The following is a 25,142-nucleotide window of genomic DNA, read 5'->3' as shown; positions in this document are numbered from 1 at the left end:
TGGTTTCCCATTACCCCCAATTGGCCCTCCATCTCTCCCATACTGCTTTTCAAGCCTCTAATTTGGTCTCCCAATTGCTCACTATTCTTTTCCATAAGGGCCTTCATTTGCATCATAAAAAGGTTCAAATCCACCAGCGGCGCTGCTGCGGTAGCGGCCGCGGCAAAATTTGGTGCCGCTAGGCCCACGTGCGCGAGGACGCCATTTGGTGCGCCTGATACCCCCTCAACCGCCTCCTCATTGCTCTCCTCCTCCCTTTCATCCACATACATTTCCCCTAGATCCTGGGTCGATTCCACTCTGTCTATCTCTCCCACCGACATCCGATCGCCTTGATTGTCCATGGCGCGATCTCAAAATTCGGGTTTTGCTTTAAAACAACACAAATTTCCAGCAGCTCCAAATTTTGAGCGCGTTAAGCGCGCTTCGGGTCCGATTTCGGGTACGATTTCACTCCTCGACACCAATTGTTACTCTAATAGTACAATTGGTGTTCCAAAATTTGGGCCTAACAAATTTAGTCCCAGGTCCGAATCCAACTCCTCGACACCAATTGTTACCGACGCGGCTTTAGATGTTATATTGACCGAGCGGTGGTGTATTTAACCGCGTCCGAACAGTTACTCCCCGATTAGAACCCGATTCCACCCGACGTTGACCAGATCGCCCCACAGATATTCAATCGGGAAATCTCTAAAGCGACCGAAAGAGAAGGAAAATAATAAGAAGAAGAATACGGAGGAAGAACAGCTTTATTATACACACACAGCAATGGATGGAAGAAGCAGTAACACAGCGAATCGTTAACTTACACTATTCATTTTTACTTAACCCCAAGACAACGAGCAGGACAGGACGTTCACACTTACACAGGGGATAATGCAGGCAGGTAGGGCTTGAGGTGGATTTCTTGAGAGGGAGGCAAAGTCGGGAGGCCGCAGCTCGCAATTCCTCGCGGTTTTGGCGGGAAACCCTCCGTCGTGTATCCGCTGCGGTAGACGTCACGCGCTGGTTCGGCACACCTGCTCCTCTTCTTGGGGTGGAGCCGTCTCCCTCCTTTCAGCGCGTCTCTCCAAAGCTGGTTTCCTTGCCGAGTACCTCTCCTCTTTGGCTTGGAGCGTTTCGCATCTCACCGCTCCTCTTGGTGCAGCCTCTTTGCTCATCTCCCAGGGTCATCTCCCAAGGCCTCTCTCAAGGCCTCTGCCAAGTCATCTCGTAAAGCAGTCCCTTACAGTCGCTTTTATCACCTCGAACGAAATCAAGCCGCCGACTCCGAGGGCACGCCTACCGGGTCGCTCACCGCGGTGTTGATTGGCTGTTAGGGCTGGTTCACTCCTTCCCTCTTATGACGAGGTGGAGACACGCCTTTCTTCCCCAACCCTACCTCGTGGCCAATGGTGGTTGAAGAAAACCACCCAAAATGCGGAAGGCAATTTGAAGGGAGGTTTTGGGGAAATTGGAAGGGCCTACGCTTATTTTGTTCGATACAATGCAAAGTCAATCTAGTGGGAAACACATATTTAGTCTACATGGAATAAGGAAATACACTATTTAAAAGATATATCGTGACCTGCGTGTAAGTTTCATGGAATTAACTAGGACGGCTGCGACCATTATTTACATTACGAGGATGTTACCATACTTTTGTAACGTTCACATTGTAACGTTTCCACATTCGTTACAATATATTATACGTGACCTATTATACATATTGTTACGGTTTTGCGCGACCCCCGTTCCCTTACCAAGGGGAGATTAAGCCCCTTGTTCTCCTTGGGTCGTCGCAACCGCGAGACTTGAGTCGCCACTTCCGGTCAGACGCGGGACAAGGTTTCGGGACAATCCTCGCACGTACCTAAGTACCCACGCCGCCGCGGAAGAGGGGATCAAGTCTCGCACGAACCACACATAATTTGAGTGCACCCAAGCAGATGGCGCACCACGTGGTCCGTGCAGTTACCTTGGTATTGGAACCCGATTAGAGCGATATAATTCGTACCACGCTCAGTCAATAATGGAAGGGACGAAACGGTCGAATCAAAGAAATAACACGTTTAATTATTATTTACAATGATCGGTGGAAGAACAGAGACACAGGGAAGATCTTATACAGTCTTAGCTTATTCCCCAGACACAGGCCGGTTCACACATTCAGGGGGATGAAGGAGGAAAAGTTCATGCGCTGGACGTGCCGGCTTTGTCGTTCAGGAACAGCTCACCCGGCGTGGCCCTTTGCCGGTCACAGCACGTCCCTCGACGAAGGCAGGCAGGCAGGCGGGAGGGATCATCGCTGCGCGTATCTCGAACAAAGTCAGGCAGGCGGGAAAATATACGCGCGTCTCTCGCCAGGCACGGCAGTCCTTCACAGTGCGATTAATCAACGGCGCGCTTTCACTCTCGTAACTCAACGGAGGATCTGACTCAAGCTCAACCGCAAACTCAACTTGTAACTCAATTCAACAGAGGACCCCGGCTCACAACTCGAGCTCATAACTCAACGCACGTCCTACTCATAACTCTATTCAGCGCACCTCTCCTCAGAACTCAGGTGGGGGCTTCGGGCACAGGGATATATGGTTCCGCCCTGGCCCGTATCGAATGTTCCAAACCATGCCTTTTGCCGCAGTGCTAAGCCACTCCCCTCGAGCCCTGATTGGCGGCTCATGCTTACCGGTCACTCCCACTTCTCCTGCCCCGCCTTCCTTCGGCCTGGATCGACTTGTCAGGCCGGCCTCGTGGTATTTTGCGCCAAAACTCAAAGTATCGAGGCAGCATAAAGCATTGGAAGGAAACCTAACTCTCATTATTCTACTCAACACAAAACTAACACAGGAAAAGGACTACTCTTACAGTTACTATGAAATAACTGAACTATCGCGAGGCTACGTTGTAGTGTGACGAAACTATGAGGGGAAATTAACCTTTATTTGTAAAACACAAAACCGCAACAATATATTATATATTACACACACACACACACACACACACACACACACACACACACACACACACACACACACACACGGTCAGAAGTCCCGTTAGGTAACAATTATGTTACTGCGCTAACTTGTGAACCAGTGATGGGATTTTAGCCAAACTTGGTATAAGTATGTAGTATCATGAACTAATTAGATTTCGGTGTCAAAGTTCAGAGGTTATGTCAGGTAAAAATGTGATGCTTGAGAACAGCTGAAGGGATTTAAATCAAACTTGGTAAAAGTATGTATAATGATGTAATAATGTGGGTGGGGGGGTCGTTAACAGGGGTAGAAAAGATCATGGTTGTGGATGTGGTTGACCTGAGATAGTGGTGAATAGTTGTCTTGAAGCCCTGGAGGGAAGAATGAGATTGAAGAGAATGCAGAAGTTGGTTCCTCAGGTGGGGAAAAAGAGGAAACAACTAGTGTAGGTGAGCATGGTTTTGGTCATGGTATCAAAATAGAAGTCTGGATTTTGGGAGTTTCCACTGAAGGGGGTTTCTGGCAGATTGTATGCACCCTGCAGAAACTTGTGGGAGTGGGAGTGGGTGGCACAGAGCACGGAAAGTGCAGAGGATGCAAGGACAGAAAGGAGGCGGTAGAAGACAGCGAGACACCACTGACCGTCCAACAAACTTCGTACAAATCGAATCGACAAACTTCGTCCAAAAGAAAAATGTTAAAATGCCGAAAATTGGGTCGTGACATTAAAGGTCCTAATTAGGTCAAAGTCAAAAAATTGGCACGCCCTCGTACTTTTTATTTCCATTAATAATTATTGATGCAAAATTTCATTCCTAAAGTCCTGACATTGGCAGAAAAAATGGAGAAAAACCTCAACTGTACTTTAATACTCCAAGGGGTGTAAGACCTTGACCTTTAACTCAGAGGGACATGATGCGTAAATTACATGAAGCGTAAATGCGTAAATGATGCGTAAATTACATTAAGCATAAGTGCGCCTTGTTCTCGGCTATTTAGAGAGGGAAATTTCGTTCTAATCGGACAAACCTTAGTACAGTCATGGTGAAAAATGTTAATCTTTAATTGGGTCATGACCTTAAAATTAGGTCAAGGTCAAAACTGTCAACCACGCATACTTTCTATTCAAATTATTGATGCAAAATTTCATTCCGAAAGTCTCAGCTGGCTCCCATAGACGGCTTGGAAATTTCATAAATTGGGAATGCAGGAAGAACTAGAACGGCACTTGGTAGAGAGCATACCTCCGCCAAGCTGAACAGTTTACATTTTGTATCCCATTAATAGGCCAGATCTGGATTCGGACCTGAACCATAATCAAATCAGCTTGTTCTTGTCAGCCCACCGACAACCCTTTATATTCAAAAACGTATCCACCTAATTTTGGCATAAGTCGTGCGCAACTTTTTGAAATGTCATGTTATATATCGTTTTTGGCCCTATCACTGGTGAAGAATCACTTTGGAATTTTAAAACGTCTCGTTTCAAGATCCGAATTTGGATCTTCACCAGAATCGAATCGATTAGTCCTTGTCACATACCCAACCAGTTTACCAAATGTAGTCCGAATCCGTACACAACTTTTTGAGATATGCTATATATCGTTTTTTTGTCCTATCTCTCAATGGCGAAGAATTACTTCAAAAATCCTCGGATCCACATATAGATCCGAATCTTCACAAAAATCTAATAATTTCGTTTGTGTCACATACGCAAACCTCTCCACCAAATTTAGTCTGAATCAGTCCACAACGTTTTTAGATATCCTGTTCACAGACAGATAAACAAACAAGCAGACAGACACAGGTGAAAACATAGCTTCCATCCACCTTCAGTGACGGAGGTAAAAAAAACAAAATAACAATCTAATGGAGGTTTAGTACTCCTAAGGGTCAAAGAAGCTCTGGGGTGCCATTAGAAATTGGGGGCACGAATTGCAGAAACAAACCCTACAACAGTGGAATTAGTGGACATCTCTCTGGCCATTCTCAGAGAGCCTCCCCAGCGCCGACGAGTCTGGCATTTCACTCAGGCTGACTGGCACGGTCTGCAAGCAGCCATCAATCATCTGGACTGGTCTCCCATCTCCACTGCCTCTGACATCAACTCTTCTTGGGAATTCTTCCAAAGTAAACTGATCTCTCTCATGCACAGATTTATCCCATCTCGTCTTCAGTTGTCTTACCCTTCCTCCCGTCCATGGTACACTGAATGTTGTGGTGAGGCAGTTGCCCTGAAACAACTTGCCTTTGCCTCTTGGAAGGCAAATCCAACTGACGGCAATCTCAGTTCCTTCTACCAAGCTCAGAACAAGTGTGTGTCTACCCTCAGGAGTGCCAGGAAGCACTATCTCTCCACACTCAAGATTGATCTCTCAAACCTGTCTCCTTCCTCCAAATCGGGTGGCGTCTAGTTAAAAATCCGTTTCTGGTGTTTGTTCCCCCTCCATCCCCTCCCTTACCTCAAATGGCTACACAGTTGACACTGCACGTGACAAAGCCGAATGCCTCAACTCTGTGTTTGCTTCAAAATATTGTGTCCCAAACCCATCTCTCTCTGTTCCCACCTTTCCCAGTCGAACCCAACTGCTCCTGGGCTCTGTGTCCTTCTCTCCTGACAAGGTGAAGTTTTTGTCAAACCTCGACTCTGATTCTGCAACTGGACCAGACGGCATCAGCCCACGGGTCCTAAAATCCTGCTCTGCTGCTCTATCTCACCCTCTCTCTGTTCTTTTCACCCTCTCTTTTGCTCAAGGTCATCTGCCAGCATCTTGGAAATCAGCAAACATGACCGCTTTACACAAGGCTTGATCTCTGATCATCAATTTGGATTCAGACCAGGTCATTCTACTCTGGACATGTTGCTTCTGCTGTCTCAACAATGGATGGAGGTCCTCAATGCCAAACAGGAAATCAGAGCTGTCTCACTTGACATATCACGTGCCTTCGATACGGTCTGGCACCCAGCTCTGCTCACCAAACTCTCCTCCCATGGTATCCATGGAAATCTCCACTCATGGCTTGCGGACTTCCTCTCTGGTCGCAGGCAATGTGTGGCCCTGAATGGATTTCTCTCATCTCCCCTTCCTGTTCTGGCTGGAGTTCCCCAAGGTAGTGTTCTGGGCCCTGTGCTATTTCTGGTCTTCATCAATGATCTCTCCGACTCTCTGGAAAATCCTCTCTATCTCTTTGCTGATGACTCCACTATCTGCTGCTCCATTCCTCATCCCTCAGATCGGCAGTCTGCAGCCTCCTCACTCTCTGCAGACCTGGACAAAATCACAGACTGGTCAAACAAGTGGAACATGTGTTTCAATCCTGACAAATCTCACACTCTTACAATGTCTCTCCGAAAGGACAGACTGGAAAACCCTCCCAACGACTTTCTCAACAATCCTCCAAGAAGTTCTGTCGCTCAGGCTTTTGGGTCTCACTATCTGCCATGATCTTTCTTGGGAAAACCACATTTCCAAGCTGGCCTCCAAAGCCAGTCGCCGACTGGGCATCCTCCGTCGTGCAAAGTCCTTCCTTGGCATACCTGAGCTCCTCACCACATACAAGGCTTTCATCCACAGCTCAATGGAATACTGTTCCCCCTCTGGGTTGGTGCTCCTGCCTCACACCTAGCTCGGCTTCACGCTGTTGAAACTTTCAGAATCATTGGAATCTCCTGCGATGAAGTTAACTTCAAGGGCCTTTCACTCACTCACCGCAGGCAGCTTGGTGGTCTTTCTGTCTTCTGCCGACTCCTCTCCGGCCTTGCTTCCCCAGCTCTCTCTGTGCTCTGTCCCCCCAATATTCCTTCAGGTCGCACAATATCTGCCTGCAACCCTCTTATGGTTAAACTGCCAAAATCTAGGCTCTCTGCTCACCTTCACCCTTTAATTCCCCTTTTCTCCCACCTCTGGAACAAACTCCCCCACTCCCTTCAATCCCACTCCTCCCTCCAGGTCTTTAAAACAGCTGTTCACCACCATCTCTTATCTTCCCCCATCCAAAACCTTGATCTTTTCTACCCCCACTAATTCACCCCAGATGCACTTCTTTTTTTTTTGTTTGGAAATTCCAACTTCTTTCCTGGAAGTCCTTGCAGTGTTCATATATGTTTTATACCTCTCCCACCTCCCCCCAAGCCCTCCCCCTCCCACATTTCTCCCGATGTCCCTGCTCTCAAATGTTGTGTTTGTGTCCTTCCCCCTCTCTCCCCATCTTGTCTACCGCTCCACTTATTTTTTGTGTTTTATGTGTCGGTTTGACTTTTTGTGTGATTAATGTTCGCTCTTTCACGAGCCTCGATCTTGTATCCAAAAAAAAAAAAACCCAGCTATAAACCTATATATAAACCTATACTATTCTCTAGGGGTAGACTTAAATAGCACATTCATGATTTGGCTCATTTCGGGGTATTCTTGCCCAGGTGAAGCCAAATTACAACTGAAATATCATGTAAGAGTTTATGTTCAACATCATCCCACAGTTGCCTTTAATGAGCCATTTATTCACAATGATTTGTGAATCTGGCCTTTAAAATCACACTCACAGCACAACGTACGAGAAAAGAGCATTTCACCTGTGACAGGAGGGGCTGAAGATGAGCAGGAAATCCATCTGACTCGGAACTGTCTGACCCTGAGGTGCTTGAAAACAAATAAGTTAACCATTTAATGCCAGTTCTCAAAACAGAATGAGGAAAAAAGTTTAACTTTCTGACCTATCCAAAAATGGATTTCGAATTTAGTCGCAGATGCTGGTGGAAAATGTAATATTACATTAAAAGAAAATAGTCATTTTTCCTTCCTCCACTCCTTCCCAAAACACTCACGAATCGATTTTGTTTTCTGTTCCAAAATTGAATTTTATGTTCCAACCAAGTTATGCTTTGACTGTAGAACGAATGCCATTACAGCACTACTCTTTGAGCTCAGGTGGCCCAGTTCATCATATCCTTCGGTTCGAATTTCCAAGCCATATGTTAATTTTCTCCTAATATCCTGTATTTTCCTCATTCTAGCTCCAACATCATTCTATCGTCACCGTTGCTCAGTACTTCTCAGGTGTACTCATGAGCAAATGTAATAATGACCAACAAACATTTTGACACTTTAAAATCACGAAAACATAACTTCTTGTGTGTAACTGCAGATGTATGTCGTTCCCAACTACAAACCTGGACTCGCTGCCAGAGTGCATAAATGTGCTTGAAAGGTTTTGCTTCTCCTGCTCCTCTTCAGCACAAAGTTGAGAAACTTCTTTGAGGCACTGCTGCATCTGCATTTGGGTATGAATGTATCATTTGTTTACCAAATAGACTATTGAGGATACCTTGTAAAACAGAAGACTTTATGATTGGTGAGTGTTTATAAATTTAGGCAAAGGGTCATCCATGAGTTGTTGCTTACTCATTTTTCCGTTTCCAAAATGCTGTATCATAACACTGAACATTAATTAGCATCACATTTTTCTACACAATGCACTTAAACCACTGCTCTGCAATATTGATGGAAGCAGTAAAGACTTTCTGAATCCTTTTTCAGAGAAGTGTATGATGGCGATGTTAAACTAACCTAATCGAATAATACTCGTAGATAAAGTCAGTAATGTTTTCATCCGTGGTAGAGAGGAGGAATAAATTACAGGAAGGTAAACACAATCTCCCAAAGAAGAAGCCACAGAGGTGTTTTGCTTGAGACAGCGTATTGTTGGGAAAGGAAAGGCTTGCAGACAGTCACACTTTGTCACAGTCGTCATTTTGTTTTTCCATTGAGCGGTTTGAGAGATATAGAGATGTAACGTTTTTCCAAGATGGCGTCCGTACCACATGACCTATGACGTCATAATTATTAATAAAAAATATACAGGCAAAGGCGCTCCTACGGTAAAATGTCATGTCAATCGGACCAACGGTTGCTGAGAAAATGATTTTTTTTAAATGCAGACACGGCACACGTACGGCACACATACGCAACTGATTGTTTAACCCTGCTTTTCACTTCGCGAGCGCTGGGTAATTACTAAATCTTAGCTTATTCCACACAGAAATCCTAAAATGTCCCAGACAATATTATTGGCACCTTTTAGAAGTTCTCAGAAATAATTAGATTTCAAGCAGGTGATTCTCCTTTACTTTGGAATTAAACTCACATATGGTGAGTTGCAGGTGCCTGCGATATAAAAATCACTCATTCAACCAGTTTAAATCGAGAAAAGGAGTCATTCTGCTGTTTTGTGTCACTGTGTGTATCGCAATGAGCATGGAGAAAAGAAAGAAAACCAGACATTTGTCTGAGGAGGTCAGACACAAGATTGTAGCCAAGCATGGACAATCTCAAGGCAACAAGTCAATCTCCAGAGACCTTGATGTTCCTGTGCCCACCGTATGCAATGTTATCAGGAAGTTTAAGGCCCATGCCACTGGAGCCAACCTCACTGGCCGTGGCCGCAAGAGAAAACCTGATCGAAGGTTGCAGGGAAGGATTCTTCAAAGGGTGGAGAAAGCACGTCGATCAACTGCTAAACAGATTCAAGCCTGACCTTCAGTTTCAACTCGCACCATCCGTCGCCAACTCAATGGGGGTTCTATGGTAGAATACCCAGGAGGACCCCACTGCTGAGGGAGCCCGACTGGAGTTTGCCAAAATACACCTTAACAAGCCAAAATCCTTCTGGGAGAATGTCCTGTGGATAGATGAGACCAAACTAGAGCTTTTTGGTAAAGCACATCATCTCTATGTTAGAGAAAACAAAATGAAGCCTTCAAAGAAAAGAACACTTTCCCTACATTCAAAATGGAGGAGGTTCAGTGACATTTTGGGGTTACTGTGCTGCCATGGGACTGGGTGCCTTGAATGTGTGCATGGCATCAGGAGATTACCAAGGTATTGTGGAGCGCAATGTTCAACCAAGTGTCAGAAAGCTGGGTCTCCGTCGAAGGTCATGGGTCTTGCAGCAGGACAATGACCCCACACACACTTCAAAAAGCACCCAGGAATGGTTCAAGACAAAACGCTGGACTGTTCTGAAGTGGCCAGCAATGAGTCCGATATAAATCCCATTGAACATCTGTGGGGAGATCTGAAAACAGCAGTTGGGGGAGGGCACCCTTCAAATCTGGGAGAACTGGAACAGTTTGCACAAGAAGAGTGTTGCCAAACTGCCAGTAGAGAGGTGTAGGAAGCTCATTCATGGCTATAGGAAGCGCTTGACTGCATTGTTTTGTCCAAAGGCTGTGCTACCAAATATGAAGTCTCAGGTGTCAATAATTTTGTCAATGCCATTTCTTATTTATTTTCTGATTTAAAAGGATATATTAACTTCTGGATCAAAAACAAAGGTTCTGTAATATTAACATTGAAATAAAGAATTGTGGAGACCAAATACTTTTATCAATTTAAACTTGTTTTGTGAGAAAATTGTAAGTTATTTGAAAAAGGTGCAAGGGTGCCACATATTTTGGCCACGACTGTAATAATCTACATGCAGTTTGGGGAAAAGGATGAGTTTGTGTAATTTTTCTCATATATCAGTTATATGTGTGTCAGACTTCTTCTTAAAATAATCCAGGCTGTCAAGCGATGAGACACACATCTGATTTATAATCTTAACAATGCCTGCTTGGGAGTTGTGGTTGTAGTCTTAGAAAGAAGGCCTACTCACATTTTTGCAAGAGAATTGGGATGTGGCTTTTAAATGTCCACACAAGTTTTTCGGAAGATGTATTATGTAATTAAGGTTGGCGGATATCAAAATATAGTAGTAGAGGACCCTTCCAAAGTGTTCTTGACCAATTTCCTCAGATCAAGAATTGAAGTTTGGTGGATTAGTATGCAGGCTGTGGCTGCTGGTTGCATCATTGCTGGGAGCGTGGTCGTGCCGCTAATGCAGTGCCTCCTGTTGCCAGTGAGCCGGTACACATTTCGTCAACTTGGAAGGATGACGGGCTGAGTCAACCCACCTGGTGTTAATTCAACGACATGACACGGGCTCAAACTCAGGACCCTGAGATCTCAAGGCAGCCACTTTAACCGTTAAACCAAAACCAGGCACTTGAATGTTTTTTTTTTTCGATGAATTGGCGATCCTGAACAAAATGAGTCAGGGTACTCCTCGCAAAAATGTGGGCTAACTCCACAAGGGGGAAAAATCCAAGGTGACGAGAACAAAAATCATGCTGGCAAATATTTGCTCATAGTTAGGCTACATAGGTGATCTTGGTTCCTAAATGTAGGTTTTTGGGTTTAAGGAATTCAATTTTGATGCCAAAAATAAGATAATATCAACTTAAGACTGCAGTTATATACTGCCATTGTCCAAAATGGCAGCAGCAAAAATGGAAATATAACTATATATTTGTCTCAGTTCGTGTTACAAGTGCATTCTGTATATCTAAACATTCGTTTTCAGGTAGAAGGACATCAATTCTGAGCTCTGTGGATCTGTATTTTAAAAATAAATATTGCTAGATCACCCTGACTATATTATGAATTGAATCGTGATAATTGCTGTGGGGATATGTCAATCATCATAATCATCATCAGAGGTAAGAGTCACTTTCTCTTGAATAAAGGTCATTTGTTACTGCTTCCTGTAAAATTTGTAATTTGATAATGTTTGCGAGTGTGAAGAAAGAAGTTGGCGAAGCTGTTGCTCGTTAACAAATGGTGATGACAATATAAAGCAGCTGCTTGCATTGGGTTTTTTTTCCGTTGACTTCGGATGATTAGCCACGCCCTCTTCAATGCGATTGCGTCCACGTGTTCTGGCATTTGCAAGGGGATTGTACTAATATTCAAGGCATTCACCATCACGCTGCTCTCAAAGGACTGCGGGTGCGGCCTTCTCCCGGCACGGGAACGGAGGGCCTGGGCGATTGCAGACGACGCACCGAACGATCAGAGCGAAGTGTATGATAAAACACACAACGTTTATTTTTCATATATCCTCCCCATCTGTATGTGTGTGTGTCTGTAATAGGAGCGCTCCAGCTAGAGGGATTAGACCGGCGCGTTTTATTCTGTATTATCGGCATTCGTGGTAATAAACCTGTTTATTTTTGTACATAATTCCGTTTTCGTTGAGTTCATTGAGCTCACAAAAATGCGTCATCAAAAGTATCAGCTCTATCAAAGCAAGCTTAAGGCACTGAATACAACATGGACACCAGCATTGCGGTTTTGTTCAAAATGCTTTGGGTGCTGGTTTCTCTTGGGAAGCTTGTGTCATCTGAAAGAGCAGAGATAAGTCGCCATTTTGTGTCCCTCGCCCCGTCTGTGCTTGTGACTTGACGCCTTAGTTTTTATTGGATTATTTTACTTCATTGTATATAGTTATTATTGATTTCATTCTCCGTTTATTTGTTCGGGATTAAACCCGTTTGGTTTTATTCAAAGCTCTATCCCGGTGTGTACCCTGGTTAGAATAGGTACACCGTATCCCTGCGTGTCGTAAGAGGCGACAAAGAGGATTGGCGTCAGGAAGGGCATCCGGCCATAAAAACATTGCCTCAAAAAGAGAACCATGACAATTACAACTACATATGGGCAGGGTGCAGCCCGAAGTGGAGATCGGTTTCTGAGGTTTGGGACATGGAATGTTGGGACAATGACAGGGAGATCAGGAGAAGTGGTGGAAGTATTGGTCAGAAGAAGAGTGGACATATGTTGTGTGCAAGAGACGAGATGGAAAGGAAGTGGTGTGAGAATGGTGAAGGGTAGGCAGGGACAGAAATACAAGTTTGTGTAGCAAGGGTGCCCGGAGGGCGTGAATGGTGTTGGTGTCCTGTTTTCTGAGGAATTTGTAGACAGTGTGGTGAGTGTGACTAGAGTGAGTGATAGGTTGATGATGGTGAAAATGATGATTGGAAAGCTCTTGGTGAACGTCATCTCGGGATATGCTCCGCAGGTTGGTCGGAGCGATGAAGAGAAGGACAAGTTCTGGTATGCGATAGAGAAGCTGATGGAAAACGTGAAAGATGAGGAAGTTGTTGTGGTAGGAGGAGACCTAAATGGACATGTGGGAAGGAGTATGGACGGTTTTGAGGGAGTTCATGGGGGTTACGGATATGGTGTGAGAAATGGAGAAGGTGAAAGGATTTTGGAGTTTGCTGATGGAGCTGATTTGTTGATTTGCAAGACTCAGTTCCAGAAAGGGGATAATAAGCTTGTTACATACACGTCAGGTGGGTCGACGACAACCGTTGACTACCTGATGGTGCGTAGGCGAGATAGGGGGCGCCTCCGGGACACAAAGGTGATCCCGGGGGAGGGGGCTGTTTCACAGCACCACTTGGTTGTCTGCGACATAAGGGTGAAAGGTGCGTGGAGAGCTCGGCGGGTGAAGTACCAACCGAGAATGAAGGTGTGGAGGTTGAAAGAGGTGACAGTAAGGGAGGCATGAAAAGAGAGGCTGAGTAGGGTAGAGGATGATGTGGTTGAGCTTGAACGTGGTTGGATGTCAATGAAAGATAGTCTGTTGGAAGCCGTTGGTGAGGTATGTGGATGGACAAAAGGACCACCGAGGCACTCGGAAACATGGTGGTGGGATGATGAAGTTGGAAAGAGGATTGACGAGAAGAGAAAGAAGTTCAAGGAGTGGCAGAAGGCGAAGGGTACTTGAGCAGAAAAATCAGTGCATGAAAGTTATAAGGCAACCAAGAAGGTTGCAAAGAAAGAGGTAGCAAAGGCGCAGGAGGCATGGAGGAAAATGTTCGGAGAACGCTTGGATTCGGAAGAGGGTCAGAGAGCGGTATTCACGATTGCAAAGCAGACAGCGAAAGAGAGGTGTGATGTGATAGGGGTGAGTTGCTTGAAGGATGAAGTGGGACAAATCGTTGTGGACCCAGATGGCATTAAAGGAAGATGGAAAAGATATAAGGAAATCCTGTTGAATACAGAGAATGAATGGGATGGCAACATAGAGAGTAACCCAGTTTTAGGACCGGCAGAGAAGATAACTGAGAAGGAAGTTGAGGAAGCGATGAAAGCAATTAAGAGTAGGAAAGCGGGAGGGCCGACGGGAGTTGTGGGAGATATGTTGAAGGCAGCAGGAAGTTGGGGTGTGAAGAGAATGGCAGAGATCTGTAATCTGGTGGTGAAAAAAGGCAGCATTCCAGTGGATTGGGAACTGAGTACCCTCGTCCCTCTATACAAGGGGAAAGGTGACCCTCTGGAGTGTGGCTCGTACCGAGCGATAAAGTTATTGGAGCATGGAATGAAGGTATTGGAAAGGGTGTTGGATAGGAGGATAAGGAAGAAGGTGAAGATCGACGAAATGCAGTTTGGATTTATGCCAGGAAGAGGAACGACAGACAAGCTCTTTATTGTGAGGCAGTTGCAGGAGAAGTACATGGAGAAGAGGAAGAAGTTGTTTCTTTGGTTTGTTGATCTGGAGAAAGCATTCGATGGGGTTCCAGGTGAAGTATTGACATGGGCATTGAGGAAGTTAGAAGTGGAGGAATGGTGGATCACAGTAGTGATGGCAATGTACAAAAGAGCACGCACAGCTGTAAGGACGAAGGACGGGAACAGTGGTGAGTTTGAGGTGAAGGTGGGAGTGCATCAGGGGTCGGTACAAAGTCCACTACTATTTGTAGCTGTGATGGAGGTGCTGGCTCAGAACGTAAAGGAGGGTTTACCGTGGGAGTTGTTGTATGCAGATGATCTGGTGTTGATTGCGGAAAGTATGGATGGACTGAAGGAAAAGATGAACAAGTGGAAGGAATGTATGGAGACAAAAGGTCTGAATGTGAATATAGGAAAGACGAAGGTGATGGCAAGTGGTAAAGCATGTGGTGAGGTGGAAAGAACTGGGAAGTGGCCATGTGCTGTGTGCAGGAAGGGTGTCGGAGTGAACTCCATTCAATGTACAATGTGCGCTGAGTGGGTTCATCAAAAATGTAGCGGTCTGTGAGGGTCATTAACCAGTGTGGCAGCTACATTCAAATGTAAGGTGTGCACAGAGGGAGCTGCAGATGGAGGACATGTTGAGTTGGATCTTGGAGACGGCGTCAAGCTGGAAGGTGTGAAAACATTTTGCTACCTCGGAGACATGCTGAATGGAGAAGGTGGATCAGACTCGGCAACGGTTGCTAGAGTGAGATGTGCATGGAAGAAGTTTCGGGAACTGAGTGGCGTGCTGATGAGGAGGGGAGTGTCGTTGAAGCTGAAGGGAAAGGTGTATGCTACATGTGTGAGAAGTGTTATGATTTATGGGAGCGAGACATGGGTAATGAACGTAGAGCAGCAACGAAGGCTGGAAAGGGTGGAAATGCGAATGGTTCGGTGGATGTGTGGAGTATCGTTGAGAGAGAGGAAGACAAATGATGAATTGCGAAAGATGATGGGAATAGAGCCTGTGATTGATGCTGTGAAGAGGAACAGGTTGAGATGGTTTGGTCATATGTTGAGGAAGGATGAAAGTGACTGGTTGAGTAGAGTGATGGAAATGAATGTAGAAGGAAGTAGAGGACGGGGAAGACCGATAAAGACTTGGCTAAATATGGTGGAAGAAGAAATGCGGGCAAGGGGGTTAACAAGGAGAGATGCAGAAAATAGGGTAAAATGGAGAAGATTGTCATGGGGACCGCAAGGCTAACCCCCGCTCTAGCAGGGAAAATGGCCTTAAAATGCATGTTGTTGTTGTTGTTGTTGTTACTGCTTCCTGTCCTTCAACCTTCAAACCTTCAACCTTCAAACCATGATCCAGGGAAATTGGTCACAGACTTTATGGGACAGTCCTCCACTAGTGCATTCTACAACAACAGTCAATGCCCTGGTAAAACAACAACAACAACAGGCATTTTAAGGCCATTTTCCCTGCTGGAGCGGGGGTTAGCCTTGCGGTCCCCGTGACAATCTTCTCCATTTTGCCCTATTTTCTGCATCTCCCCTTGTTAATCCCCTTGCCCGCATTTCTTCTTCGACCATCTTTGGCCAAGTCTTTCTCGGTCTTCCCCGTCCTCTACTTCCTTCTACATTCATTTCCATCACTCTTCTCAACTAGTCACTTTCATCCTTCCTCAACACCTGACGAAACCATCTCAACCTGTTTCTCTTCACAGCATCCATCACAGGCTCTATTCCCATCATCTTTCGCATTTCATCATTTGTCTTCCTCTCGCTCAACGATACGCCACACAACCACCGAACCATTCGCATTTCCACCCTTTCCAGCCTTCGTTGCTGCTCGACGTTCATTACCCATGTCTCGCTCCCATAAATCGTAACACTTCTCACACATGCAGCATACACCTTTCCCTTCAGCTTCAACGACACTTCCCTCCTCGTCAGCACACCACTCAGTTCCCGAAACTTCTTCCATGCACATCTCACTCTAGCAACCGTTGCTGAGTCTGATCCACCTTCTCCATTCAGCATGTCTCCTAATGCCCTGGTAATAGCAAATTAATTATTTAAGTTTAAATCCTAACAGGCTGTTTATTATATTAATGAGGCTATTAATTGGTATTGCTATATTAACATCTACTTCTGTACTCTTCTTATTTGCAGGTCCTAGTTCCTATCGATAACCATCGTCACTTAATCAAGAAAAGGGCAGAAGGGAGGTAGTGAGGCTTCCAGACAGTTGCTTGCTGTATTCTGTTTCACCAAGACTGAGATTGTTCCAAGCTTCTATGCGTAAGTCACTCTTGTCTTCATCAAACTACATTAAAAAAAAAATGGATTGGATTAGATAGGTATGGCATATTCTTTCATGAGATTCCTTGGGAAAATGGACCAAGTGGCATATATTTTCATAAAATGTGTATTTTGGACAATGGCAGTCTATAACTGTTGTCTTAAGTTGATATTATCTTATTTCTGGTGTCAAAATTGAATTCCTTAACCCAAAAAACCTACATTTAGACACCAAGACCACCTCCGTAGCCTGATTATAAGCAAAGATATGCCAGAATTTATTTTTGTGGTGGCCATCTGTGATTTTGCCCCCAAGTGGAGTTAGCCCACATTTTTGCGAGGGGTCTCTCAGCTCATTTTGGTCAGTATCCCCAATTCATCTTATATCAACTTTCAAACCTGGATCTGGGGAAATTGGTCATGGACTTTATGAGAGGATCCTCTACTAATGGTAAATGAACGAGGCCCTGCTGCTGATAAAATTCAATTATCTCCTGAACCTGAAATGGTCGAGCATTATTACCTCCGCAACCGAAGGTGGATGGAGGTTATGTTTTCACCCCTGTTTCACTGTCTGTTTGTTTGTCTGTGAGCACAATATCTCATAAAACTATGGATGGATTTGGACGAAACTTCATGGATCGATTTGGACGAGCAGTACTCCTTCAAGCAGTAGATAAAGTCCTTGTAAGTGGACAAAAGCTCAGGGAGGTCAAGGAAAGACTTGTACGACAGAGGATGCCCAATCGGCTGGCAGCTGGCTTTGGAGGCCAACTTGGTCATGTGGTTTGTCCAAGAAAGATCATCACTGAAAGTGAGGCCCAACGGTTTGAGTGACTGAACTTCTTAAAGACAATTGGGAAGTCGATGGGAGGATTCACCAAATAATCTTTCTGGAAGGAAAGAGTGATAGTTGAGATTTGTTATTATTATTATTATTATTTTTGTATACTGAATCGAGGCTCGTGAAAGAGCTAACATTTATTTCACAAACAAATCAACCAGACAAACAAAATATACAAAAAGAGGGAGCGGAAGACAAGATGGGGAGAGAAGGGGAAGCACACAACCACAACATTTGAGAGCAGGGAGAAGTGTGGGAGGGAGAGGGCTTGGGGGCAGGAAGCGTGGGAAGGGGGGGGGGGGGGGTATAAAACACAAGGGGACCGAAATTAGCGGGGGTAGAAAAGATCAAGGCTTTGGATGGGGGAGGATAAGAGATGGTGGTGAACAGCTGTTTTAAAGACCTGGAGGGTGGAGTGGGATTGAAGAGAGTGAGGGAGTTTGGGAGTTTGTTCCAGAGGCGGGAGAAAAGAGGAATGAAGGAGTGAAGGTGAGCAGAAAGTCTTGATTTTGGCAGTTTAACCATAAGAGGGTTGCAGGCAGATCTTGTGCGACCTGTAGGAATTTTTGGGGGACAGAGCCAAGAGAGAGCTGGGGGGGGCAAGGCCAGAGAGGAGTCGGTAGAAGACGGAAAGACCACCAACCTGCCTGCGGTGAGTGAGTGAAAGGCCCTTGGAGTTAGCTTCATCGCGGGAGATTCCAATGATTCTGAACGCTTTGGTTTCAACAGCGTGAAGACGAGCTAGGTGTGAGGCAGGAGCACCAGACCAGAGGGGAGAGCAGTATTCCATAGAGCTGCGGATGAAAGCCTTGTATGTGGTGAGGAGCTCAGGTGTGCCAAGGAAGGACTTCGCACGACGGATGCCCAGTCGGTGACTGGCTTTGGAGGCCAGATTTGAAATGTGGTTTTCCCAGGAAAGATCATGGTTAAGTTAAAAGGCATATTCCAAGTCCAGGATTGTCTCGTGATTATATCAAGGTTTGCGATCAAGGAGTCGGAGGAGGTTGCTGTCTGCCTATCTGAATGATGAGGGATGTTATGACAGAGGGTGGAATCATCAGCAAAGAGATGAGGAAGATTTTGCAGAGAGTCAGAAAGGTCTTTGATGAAGACTAGGAATATGACTCGGCTAAAGGCCTTGGGGCACTTTATCGTTGATATGGAGAGGAAGTGATAGGATCCCATGAAGAATCCTGCTTTGGCTACCAAAGTGGAGGAGGTCAGTAAGTCATGAGACCTGGCCTTGGATGTCATAGGATTTGGAGATTTGAGCGGTGTGCGATGCCAGGCTGCATCAAATACTCGAGATATGTCCAGAGAGATGGACCTCATCTCATGCCTGAGATAAATTATTCACCTGAGTTAGAAGGTATGGGTGATGTGCATTCAAACAATGACTGGGTCTGTAGATATTGCAGTTTCCAAAGTTTTCTTGCATATCTGGTGATTTCTTTAATATTAACTTCTGACCATAGCTTGTGCATTGCCCAATGTCTGTGCATACAAATAGGTGTGTCTTGCTATCTTAATCGTCCATGTACTCATTTCTACCACCTTGAGCACTCACACTTGATCAACTGAGAGTCTCCTTTACACAACCATTTTGATTTGTGTTATAACAATTTCACTTTATGTACTTACAACAATTTTACTTGCTCAATGACCTGTTTACGCAGTTGCTTTTTATGGGGAAAGGAGTAATTTCAAGATCTGGTATTTTTTGCTTAGACCCACCCACCCCCAACATTGGGATCTGTGAACAGTTTGAAGTAAGATATGTTATCCACATTATCCAATAAATTATCATTACATGGGTGCCATCTGAGAGGGAGGGTGTCAAAGTACCTAAAAGGTATGCTTGATCATAAATTTATCTTCAAAGGAAGCACTTCAAAACTCGTTTTGAGCTTTCAGAAAAGAATAAAAGTTCTGACGGTCCCCTTGGTATATTTGTTATTTACTTTGCATAAACTCCAGGAACATTATTTAATTAAACAATTCCCTTCTGTTTGTAAAACCATTGCACTTTTTATTGTCATGCAGGCAAGTGAGCTTACGCATGTATTTTTATCTCCGCCACCAAAGGTGGATGGAGGTTATGTTTTCACCCCTGTTTGTCTGTCCATTTGTTTGTTGTGAACAAAATATCTCAAAAAGTTGTGGACAGATTTAGTCCAGTCATTCTAGCGAACTTTTACCCCTAACCCACCACTAATTGCAAGAGAAAAAAAATGATATTTTTCTGAAACCTGTCGATCCTCTGAACAAATACATAAAATTATACTCAATTATAATGAGTGGATCATACTTTATTTTCAGATTGAACGAGAGCCATGAACGAGAGGTGGAGTGATGCTTGCAGTGAGAGATTTGATCAGTGTGCTGAGGACAGTTAAACGCTGTTTGACATCAGGTGGTCTGACCAGGGGACAAGGGATGACAGACACAACGCTCAGTCTGGGTCATGGCTAGTCCTTTCTTTGCAGAGGTGAACAACGCCCTCCAACACCTCACTGATGTGATGTATGTGTTACGTGGTCCCCTCGATGAATACCTGGTCTCGGTGACCCCCGGACCGTGAGAGGAACTCCGCCAGCAAGCTGTATTATATATGCGCTTTCGCCACGCAATCCATATGAATTTCACCCAGGAGACAACTGATGTTCAAGGATATATTTCCAATGGTAATGATACCATACAATTTCAATGACACAACCACGGAGATTTTCCCCGAGCAATCAACAATACACAACCATCAACAATAGTTCAAGGACACAACCACGGAGATTTTCCCCGAGCAATCAACAATACACTACCATCAACAATTCCCCAGCCACAATCAATTCCCTATGAGTAAGATGGCCATCTTATATACGTGTGTCCCGGTGAGTACTCACGACACCCTTTTGGTCTCGGTCCCGCACAATGTCTCTGGGCCCCTCCTGACCAAGATGATAGTCAGCGTCGCCGCACTCGGGCGGTTGAACGAACCCCGGGTGGACGTTTTTCCACCGGGCAGGTATCGTACCCGGCACCCCGGCTACAGCCCCTCGCGGCCACGCGACGCGGGGACGGGAAAGCAAGCCAAAAGCCCCACGCCGCTTGCCAGGCGTGTTAGGCCCCAACGGGCGACCCGTACGCGTCTTTTTAGACGGTGTTGGGAACGGTGCCAGACGCGGGGTCGATGCACGGCCCCACGTCAACTTGACGTCTCCACCGGGCAGGTACACGTCCCGGTGATTCCTCTCGCCAGGCGGGCTTCGGAACGCCGCTTTTCCACACGGCTCAATCAATCCCTCCTTTCGTCGGTGCGGGGCGAGGAAGAATACTCGTCCTTTTTTCCTCGTGTCTTTTCCTCTTCCGTTTCCGGTCACTTCCGTTTCCGGCCACTTGTTCAGAAGGGCTCCTGACCCTCCAATCACAACAACCCTTAATATACTACACACGGATAAGCAAAGACCTGAATGGTAATCCACATACATTCACATAAATATGTAACACTCCCCCCCTTCAAGAAAGAAAGTTTGAACCCAGCGAAAACTTTCTTTGCCGGCCAATTTGGAGAAACAAACCAGATAACTCAACCCCCCCACATTATCAGTTGCCCCCGGGCACAGTTATCACTTAAAAATAAAGCAACCAAAATTTCACCACAACCCCTCCAGATTACTCACTCTGGACTAAGCACCAGCAACGACATTGTCCCTGCCAAATCAAACTCCATCTCATGACCCTCTGACTTTGACCGCCAGTTTCTTGTGAATGAAGGTTAAGGGGTTGATCACAGATCCAAAGTTAAGCCACTCGATAGCACTTTTTCTGGGAGGCCAAGCCGAGTATTCACTACATGGATGCCTTTAGGAACGTGGAGTTCACGGTTAGTCCGTGCAGGAAAGTTCTCTACATGGGCGCCTTGAGGAACGTGGAGTTCACGGTTAGTCCGTGCATGAAAGTTCACTACATGGACGCCTTTAGGAACGGCGTTCACGGTTAATCCGTGTAGGAATCTTGGCTCGGCGGCTCCGCCGCATTCAGTGCTTCAACTTCTCAGAACTTCCCTAATAATTAGGGTGGGACCACTTGTCCCTGTAGTCCCATGAATAGCGGTCTCCTTCTCGGCCACTACTTTGCCAATCCTTCCTTCGGGAGCGGCCGTAACTCAGGGAGCCTCCATAATAATATTGATTGCGGCCACCACCAACACTACCGCCCAGTTGTCCTCTCCTGTAGACCTCTCGACGTCTACGAAATGCCTTCCCTACTGTTATGGTCCGACCCTCCAAATCCTTGCCATTCCAATTCTTCTCTGCCTCTCTGGCGTCTTTTGTGCTGGCAAACGTGACAAAGCCGAACCCTCTTGACTGTTGCGTTTCCCAGTCTCTTACCAACCGCACTTCCACCAGCGGCCCATATCTGTTGAAGACAGAGGTCAGAACTTCTTCCTCTGTTTTGAAGTTCAGTCCCCCTACAAATAACTTGGCACTTTTGTCGCCATCCCGAGCTGGTGTGGCGTTATTTTCCCTGCTGGGCTCTTTACCAACCCTCAGGTTACCATAAACTTGACTCCCGGCCAAATCATTCCCGATAACCACAGATACACCCTCTACAGGAAGCGTGGCTTGTAAACCGACGGTGACCGGTCCTGACACCAAATCGGACTCCAAATGGATGACATGAAGGGGAGCACTAACACCGCCCCCGATCCCCTGTAAACGAACACTATCCCCCGTTGCCGTCTCCTCGGACCATGGCAAAATGCCTTCAAGCATTAAAGATTGATGTGCCCCTGTGTCCCTCAATATCCTAACCGGTTTCCGGTTAGTCGAGGCTCCATCCCGTGACACAAACCCTTCTGAAATAAATGGTTGGTAACCCTTTTGATGGCGATTTCTCACAATGGCCATTGCGTTTGGAGTCGTAGTAGTCGGACTCCGCTCTGGGTCTTCGCTTTTCATGCGGTAACAACTGGACATCAAGTGTCCAGGTTTCTTGCAAAAAGCGCAAGTAGGCCCGGAGGAAAAACTCGTGGTCTGCCTCGGGCCCCCCGAACTATAAGTTTGTCTTGGGCCCGCATCCCTCTGATTTCGAACAGGTGGGGTATCATAGTTGTCCCCATAATCATCTCGAGGCCGCCGCCATGTATGGTCGTTCTCCGCACCTGCTGTTCCCCACCTCCCCTGCGGAGATCTAGGCGAGGAGTTAGGTTCGTGGACCCCTATTCGGTGGGTTAAGGCATAATCATCTGCCATGGTGGCTGCGTCCCACAACTTTGGTACCTTCTTTTCCTGCAGGTACACTTTGATGTCCTCGTGGACACACTGCTGGAATTCCTCCACCAGGATCAAGTCCCGCAATGTCTCGAAGTCTTTCCCGACTCCTTTTGACTCACACCACCGATCAAACATGTTTTCTTTCACTCTGGCAAACTCCACATGGGTCTCACTCTCCCTCTTCCTGGCATTCCTGAATTTTTGCCTGTAAGCTTCCGGAACCAACTCATAGGCTTTGAGGATGTGCTTCTTCAGTACCTCATAATCTGCACATTGGTCCATTGGTAGCGCCGAATAAATTTCCTGAGCTTTCCCCACCAGCACACTTTGCACGAGTATGGTCCAGGCCTCCTCCGGCCAGTTTAATTGTCGAGCCACTTTCTCAAAGTGTGGAAAAAATTTCGCGACTTCTTTTTCACTGAACGGTGGAACCAGCCTCACATGTCTGCCCACATCCCAGGTTTTCTGGTTAGGTGTCGACCCCGTCAGCAAGGGTGGTGCCTCTCCCCATTCTCTCATTAACTCCAGCTCCTTGAATTTGATTTCTTGCTGAAGCTCCATGTCACGTTCCTTTAATTCCCTTTCCGCTTTTCTCTCCTCTGCTTCGAGTTCCCTTGCAGCTCTCCTCTCCTCTGCTTCTGCTTTCCTTTCCTCTGTTTTCATCCTTTCCTGGAGTTCTCGTTCCACTCTCCTTTCCTCTGCTTGTTTCTCTTCTCTCCTCGCTTCTGCTTTCCTTTCTTCTTCTGCTCTTTCCTTTTCTGCTTTCCTTTCTTCTTCTGCTCTTTCCTTTTCTGCTTTCCTTTCTTCTTCTTTTAACCTTTCCTGGAGTTCTCGTTCCACTCTCCTTTCCTCTGCTTGCTTCTCTTCTCTCCTCTCTTCTGCTTTCCTTTCTTCTTCTGCTCTTTCCTTTTCTGCTTTCCTTTCTTCTTCTTTAATCCGTTCCTGGCTCCGTAATTGCAACTCCAGTTTCCGGAGCTCAACATCTTCTGGTTCTTCGGGTAGCCACTCCCAGGCTAACTCGTCCCATGTTCCTAATCCCACCATAGATTGTATCACCGTGGCCTGCAACTCTGCCTTCCTCAAATTAGTTCGGACCTCCAAGTTAAAATGTTTGGCCAATTTCAATAGGTCCGACTTTAGCAACGCTCGGAACTGTGCCTCACTCGGGGTTACCCCAAAGTTCTGTGCCACAAACGCCATGGTGTCTATCGTTAACACCTGTTAACCTTCACCCAAGACTTTACCCCAATTTCTCAAAAAAATTTACCAATTAATAATTAATTAATAAATTTTAATTAATAAAATATTATTATTTTAATATGTTATACAATTTTAGATCCCGGACGTAGACCCAATTGCGAAACCGCACATCGTAATTTGGACGAGCCCCCAATTCTGTTACGTGGTCCCCTCGATGAATACCTGGTCTCGGTGACCCCCGGACCGTGAGAGGAACTCCGCCAGCAAGCTGTATTATATATGCGCTTTCGCCACGCAATCCATATGAATTTCACCCAGGAGACAACTGATGTTCAAGGATATATTTCCAATGGTAATGATACCATACAATTTCAATGACACAACCACGGAGATTTTCCCCGAGCAATCAACAATACACAACCATCAACAATAGTTCAAGGACACAACCACGGAGATTTTCCCCGAGCAATCAACAATACACTACCATCAACAATTCCCCAGCCACAATCAATTCCCTATGAGTAAGATGGCCATCTTATATACGTGTGTCCCGGTGAGTACTCACGACACCCTTTTGGTCTCGGTCCCGCACAATGTCTCTGGGCCCCTCCTGACCAAGATGATAGTCAGCGTCGCCGCACTCGGGCGGTTGAACGAACCCCGGGTGGACGTTTTTCCACCGGGCAGGTATCGTACCCGGCACCCCGGCTACAGCCCCTCGCGGCCACGCGACGCGGGGACGGGAAAGCAAGCCAAAAGCCCCACGCCGCTTGCCAGGCGTGTTAGGCCCCAACGGGCGACCCGTACGCGTCTTTTTAGACGGTGTTGGGAACGTGCCAGACGCGGGGTCGATGCACGGCCCCACGTCAACTTGACGTCTCCACCGGGCAGGTACACGTCCCGGTGATTCCTCTCGCCAGGCGGGCTTCGGAATGCCGCTTTTCCACACGGCTCAATCAATCCCTCCTTTCGTCGGTGCGGGGCGAGGAAGAATACTCGTCCTTTTTTCCTCGTGTCTTTTCCTCTTCCGTTTCCGGTCACTTCCGTTTCCGGCCACTTGTTCAGAAGGGCTCCTGACCCTCCAATCACAACAACCCTTAATATACTACACACGGATAAGCAAAGACCTGAATGGTAATCCACATACATTCACATAAATATGTAACATATGTGACAAGTGAACAGCACAAGGATCTATCAAAGTCTAGACAGAAGAATGATGTAGCTGATACCCAGAA

General features: G+C 46.0%; 1 protein-coding gene across 1 annotated transcript in view; it reads right to left on the bottom strand.

The window, feature by feature from the left end:
- Positions 1-25,142, bottom strand: part of AGBL3 (AGBL carboxypeptidase 3) — a 96,183-nt gene that overhangs the window by 32,070 nt on the left and 38,971 nt on the right. Inside the window, exons 8-9 of the mRNA XM_078769995.1 lie at positions 8,127-8,227; positions 7,530-7,596 (exon numbers count right to left, since the gene is read on the bottom strand). Coding sequence (XP_078626121.1) covers positions 7,530-7,596; positions 8,127-8,227 — 168 coding nt within the window. The remainder of the gene's footprint in view (positions 1-7,529; positions 7,597-8,126; positions 8,228-25,142) is intronic.

Source organism: Myxine glutinosa, chromosome 1 (assembly GCF_964187855.1).
Source record: "Myxine glutinosa chromosome 1, kmMyxGlut1.1, whole genome shotgun sequence".
Lineage (NCBI taxonomy): Eukaryota > Metazoa > Chordata > Myxini > Myxiniformes > Myxinidae > Myxine > Myxine glutinosa.
This window is presented reverse-complemented; position numbering and strand designations above follow the sequence as displayed.